General features: G+C 53.5%; 1 protein-coding gene across 1 annotated transcript; it reads right to left on the bottom strand.

The window, feature by feature from the left end:
- Positions 1-192: 192 nt before the first annotated feature.
- Positions 193-4897, bottom strand: MLKL (mixed lineage kinase domain-like). Its single transcript, XM_010296418.1, has 10 exons — positions 4441-4897; positions 4160-4273; positions 3882-4056; positions 3676-3773; positions 3422-3557; positions 2823-2907; positions 2262-2410; positions 2021-2070; positions 1397-1537; positions 193-245 (listed from the first exon to the last, which is right to left on the bottom strand). The coding sequence occupies exons 1-10, from the start codon at positions 4895-4897 to the stop codon at positions 193-195; spliced, it is 1458 nt and encodes a 485-aa protein (XP_010294720.1).
- Positions 4898-5205: the final 308 nt, after the last annotated feature.

Here is a 5205-nt window from a genome sequence, read left to right as displayed (position 1 = left end):
AGGCCCCTTGAGGAGGTGAAGGTCTCGGCATAGAGAAACAAATACGGATGTATTGAACGACCAGTCTCCGCGAAGGCGGGAAGAGGGGCAAGCGCTGTGCTTCAGCCTGTAGGAGGAAGGCCCGCTGCTTTCCCTTGGCTTGCTTTCCAAGGCACCCGGCTGCCCTGGGTCACCCGATCCCGCTTTCCACCGTTAACTTCCTTCGTTTCTGCTTTTCTCCAGGTCCGCCAGCAAGTCAACAATCTCTGCAAAACACAAGGATGGCGTTAATCAAAACAGAGTATTCGTTGTAGGCTTTTTCCCCCCCACACCCCACCCCGATGAGACGATAGCTTTCCCTCACTGATAACAACCAGGACGTGAAGTCCCTCTCTCCTCAGGACAGCACTACTGGGCAGCCATCAGCAGGGGACAGCCCTGAGCGGACACAGGTGAGTACAGCCCAAAGAGAAGCAGCCATGTAAACGGAGAGATGCGTGGAAACAGGTGTGAGAAGACACCCTTCCAGCTCAGCACCACGCAGGCATGGCTGGGCGTTGGATTAGAGTAATAAAGACATGCTGTATCCCCAGTGCAGCTCTGCCAATGTCTCTGATGATTTTTTTTTTGCGTTTTCACTTCAGCTGGGGAAATTGCCTGAGGCAGGGTCTGCTGGGGGAGCTGCTGTTGGGAAACGGAGGCACAGAGAGCAAGAGCTGAGTGGTTCCTTAAGGGCAGTCTCCGTATCTCTTGTATGGAAACCATCCCCACAGGATGGGCAAGGTGAGTTTGAAGGAAGCTTTCTCCCCTTAGAGAGATGAACTGAGGGAAAGGTACAATCTCTGTGCCTTCAAGCGCGTTGGAAAAGTTCCTCTATCTTTTCCTGCTATTTCTGTTAAATCTTCCAATGGAGACCAATTATTTATCTGATCAGACCCAGATCAACTTGAAAGACAGTGAAATCTTCCCTGCTGCGGGAGCAATTCCCAAGACTGCGATTTATTGCTGGAACCCAAGCCCTGCCAACAAGGCAGGAAATGTTCCTGCACCATGTCATGGCTGCTCTCACAGCTTACAGGATCTGCAGGACCTGAGCGGGGATTAACCCGCACACCCCTGCTCCCAATTCGATGCTTGTCTGAGAGAAAAAGCTTACTTTCATGTGGTGCCAAATGAACAACCTGGCCATTATTGTCACGGCATGGGTAAACTTTACACTGTATGAACCATCACACTCCAGGAGAGAGGTCTAGTATTAGGCGAATCATTAGCATAGGAAGATAGGTCAAGGAGGGATCCCAAAACACAAAGCCAGACAAATCCGTATGGAAAATAAGGTGCAAACTGACCACTGAAGCAGCTGATTGAGGGATACAAAGGGTCTGTGGAGTGGGGAGCAGATGTCCAGGACGCTTACCCTCGGCAGAAGGGCGTTGGGAAGGGTCAAAGGCCCGGCACTGGTCAATGACTTTCTGCAGGTCTTCAGGACAGTCTTCTCCAACAGGGTCCCAGTAATGGTGGTTGCAGATTTTCTCTGTGATCTCCTGGGGAGTGCAGCCTAGACAACGCACACGCGAACAGGAGTGTCAGGACAGAACTATGCTGCCACAGGAGGATGCTGGGGAGGAAAGCCAGTGCAAAGCCATGCCAAAGCCTTCCTGCAGCCTATGGCATGGAGAAGCCAGCAGAGAAGCCACCCAAACTATGTCTGCAATGAACTCCTTGGTGTTTGGCATGACAGTGTTGGGCTCCAGTGAAGCAGAGAGATGTGTTTATGCTTCAGTACACAGGGACATCAAATAGAGACAAAAATTACTGGCATGTTTGTGGTTTAAGCATGTCGCTGAAATTGCTTTACTGTATTGGAGTCCCAGGAGAAGCCATGAAGCTGTTGTGCAGAGCCAGGCACACCAGGCACTGCCATCGGGAGTTGCACACCGCGGGATGCTCCGGGAAGGAGCAGGGGGCATCCGATGCCAGCCAGCAGCCGCACCGGTCCGTGTGTGGCTTTTATACAGGGGACCAGATACTTCAGTCTCACCTTCAAACGGGATTTTGGAGGTCGCAATCTCCCACAGCACGATCCCAAAGCTGGAAGGAGACAAGCAAGAGACTCAGCATTCATCCCACCACTTCGTCCTCCCTTCTAACAGAAGGGACTGTCAGGCTATGCCAACCACAAACAGCTGCTTATGAGTCCAATAAAACCTGGCCTTCTTCCATAGCTCAACAGCTACCCTGCTAGACATCTGCCTGCTTGTGGGCATCTCTCCTAGACACACCTGTATATTTCACAGGGCCTCTTGTAGGGGTAGTTGATGTCCTTCAGGTTCTCAGGGGCGGCATAAGCCAACATAGAGACTTGTTTCCAGTTCTTCTTGGCTTTCCTCTTGATGGATGACTCCGTCTCACACAGCTCAAATCCTGACAGCTGATTGAGAGAATGAGAGAGAGAGGGAGAAATCGTTGAAACACAGTCTGCAGAAACCTGTGGCACAGCTGAGGACTGCCCCGAGCTCAGAAAACCAGAGCAAGGTGCCCTGGCCAGCAAAGGCTGGCATGCCAGCCAGAAAGGCTCTTTCTTCAGGCAAAACCATAGGTGGAGGCAGGTGAATTGCCCTCCCTTCAGCTCATCCCAGGATGGATGGCTCAGAAATGCTCACTTTGCTGATGATAAGACAGAGATCATGATGAATTGAGACGTTAAGTGTCTAAGGTGACAGGGTTATCTCTCTGCCTCAGGTGTTATTCTGGGCCATCATGATTCCCTTTGGAGTTGGTGGGGGAAGACATCCACAAAAGCATGCAAAACTCTCAAAAGCTTCTCCAAGCGTGGTCCTTACCTTCACACAGTAATCTCCAGCCACCAGGAACTTGCTACTGCAGATGCAGCCGTGGAGTCGGGACTTCTCCTCTGTCTGGTGCAACCTGCAGCCGGACAGAACCAAGGGCAACACATGCTGGTGATGGACCCATTCCCACCTCGGGCCTCTCTCCTGCTGTGCAGGGAATGGACAGACATGCACCCAGAGAAGCCAGCAGCTCTCTGCCTGTCTTGGCGGGCCAACCCTTTCCAGCAGCTGCTGAAAGATCCACTGTGGGCAAAATAATGAGCCTTGCGGATGAGCAGGACCGGTAAGGAGAACTGGCCGTGCTGTAGGCCGTGGTCCTGGAAGCTGCCCTATGGGTATGGGGAAGGGTGTTTCTCCCTTCCAGGCCTTTGAAGGCTTGAAGCCAGATGTTGGGGCCAGTGACCGGGGAGATGGTCGCTACTGCATCCAAACCCCCCAGCTACCTCTTTACCAGCCTCCCATTCCAGTGTCCCAAAGCGGTGGAAACAGTGTCTAACAGGTTACCACTGCTTATTGAGAGACACCAGGAAGCTGAACATGGCTTGTGGATCATCAGGTGGATTTACTCACCGATTTAGGCAGGAGCTCACCTGTAAAGGCCTCTGGCGGCTCCCAGGGCCATCCGAATGCGGACCTCCCAGGAGAGATGCCGTTGCTTGGTCAGCACATCCCGCAGTGTCCCGTGCTTACAGTACTCCATGACGATGGAGAAGCAGGGGCTCCCATCTGCAAGGCAAAACCTTAAGCATCCCACCTTGTGCCACCTCTTGGGAGGGGACCATGACAACCTGTCTGCCACCAGCTAGCACTGGAGACAGGCAGGGGAGGGAAAGGGTGACCTTACCTTTCTCCTCAATGCAGATCCCGTACATGCGCAGGATGTTTGGAGACTCAAACTTCTTCAGAGTCTGAACCTCCTTCTCGAAGATGTCTCTCACCTTCCTGCAGAAAGGGACAGCATGGTGAGGTCCACAGAGCAAAGCATGACATAGTGCTGTGCCACCCTCCCCTCCTGGCTGCCCTACGTCACTCCCGCACAGGACAACTCACACTGGGTCGGTAGTCAGCGGCCTCTTGAAGGTTTTGATGGCAACAGGGTACTTGAGGTACTCGCCCTCATAGAGGTCGTAGCTCTCGGTGTCCTGCAGGTGTCTGTAGAAGGTGAGGTGGTCCTGCTCGATCTCGGTGATGTCTTCTCTTTTACCAACGTTGACCTTCTTCAAGCCTGCTCGCAACATACACCAGGAGGGAATGAGGGACACATTAGGCAAGGCTCGGGGGGAAAGGACACAGCGCACAGGGTGCCTAGAGGCGCGACGCCAACTTACACTCCATCACATGCACGATTTTGTTCAGCTCACTTTGCATCCAATCTACCTTGCTCTCCATACATTGCCTGTCAATGTAGATCTCCCTCGCCGCGTCTTTGGGCTTCTCGGTACCTGCGGAGAGAAAGGCACAGAGATGGGGCGTGATGAACGTGCAGGACTGATGTGGCTAGTTTTTCTTGAGGTTTAAATGTCCCTTTGGCTTTCCTTGGCCATGACCATCGAGCCAAAGCTGGGCAGCAGCTGGGGAGTGAAAGAGAGTTTGCTAAATGCACACTTACTTGCGATCACCTGGTCCAAGAAAGCCTTGTCATCCTTCAGGTCCTCAGCGTCCTGCCTGCGACAGGTCTTTGCCTGGAAAGCCTCCAGGAAAGCCTGCTTCTGCTCTGCCTGCAGCAGGAGGGAGAGCCCCTGGGCAATGTCCTCTAGGCTCTCGTTCACCCAGATGAACTCCTCACCGGAACTGTGGGCTCTCAAGAATTTCTGGATCCAGCTGGTCTGGCTGTATTTCATCACCAGTTTCTGGGCTTCCCCCAGTGCCCAGAGCAGCTTCTTCAACATTTCCTCTTCATGGTGGGAGATGTGCTTTGGCGGCTGAGCCTTGAGGATCCTCACGGGCTCCAGCAGGATCTGGATGCGCTCCACGAGACGTTGGCACTGGTGCTTACAGCACTTCACCTGCTCGAATTGGGCATGGATGGCCTGGGCCACAGAGAGGACCCTCTCCACAATGTCCATGCTTGCAGCAAAGGGCTTGGCCACTGGGGATGTGGACTGCTGAGGTTCGGTGGAGGTGAGCCTCGGGTACCACTCGGAGATCAGCCGGATGTGGCTTTTCCACGCCTTCCGCCCTGAAGGAACAGCCTTAACATGGCACACAACCCTTCAGGTCTCCTGTAGCCCCTTATATCTCCTCCAGCTGCTTTGCTTTCTCTGCTTCGCCCGGCACCACGTCCGCTTGTGCAGGCGGGAGCGGGCACACGCAAGCAGACATCGGTAACGGCAGTATTGGCACATCTCGCTCCGCATTTAGCAAGAGATGTTTT

This window comes from Phaethon lepturus, unplaced genomic scaffold (assembly GCF_000687285.1).
Source record: "Phaethon lepturus isolate BGI_N335 unplaced genomic scaffold, ASM68728v1 scaffold31671, whole genome shotgun sequence".
NCBI classification, from domain to species: Eukaryota; Metazoa; Chordata; class Aves; order Phaethontiformes; family Phaethontidae; genus Phaethon; species Phaethon lepturus.
Note: the sequence above shows the minus strand (reverse complement) of the source record. Positions and strands in the feature narration are given on the sequence as shown.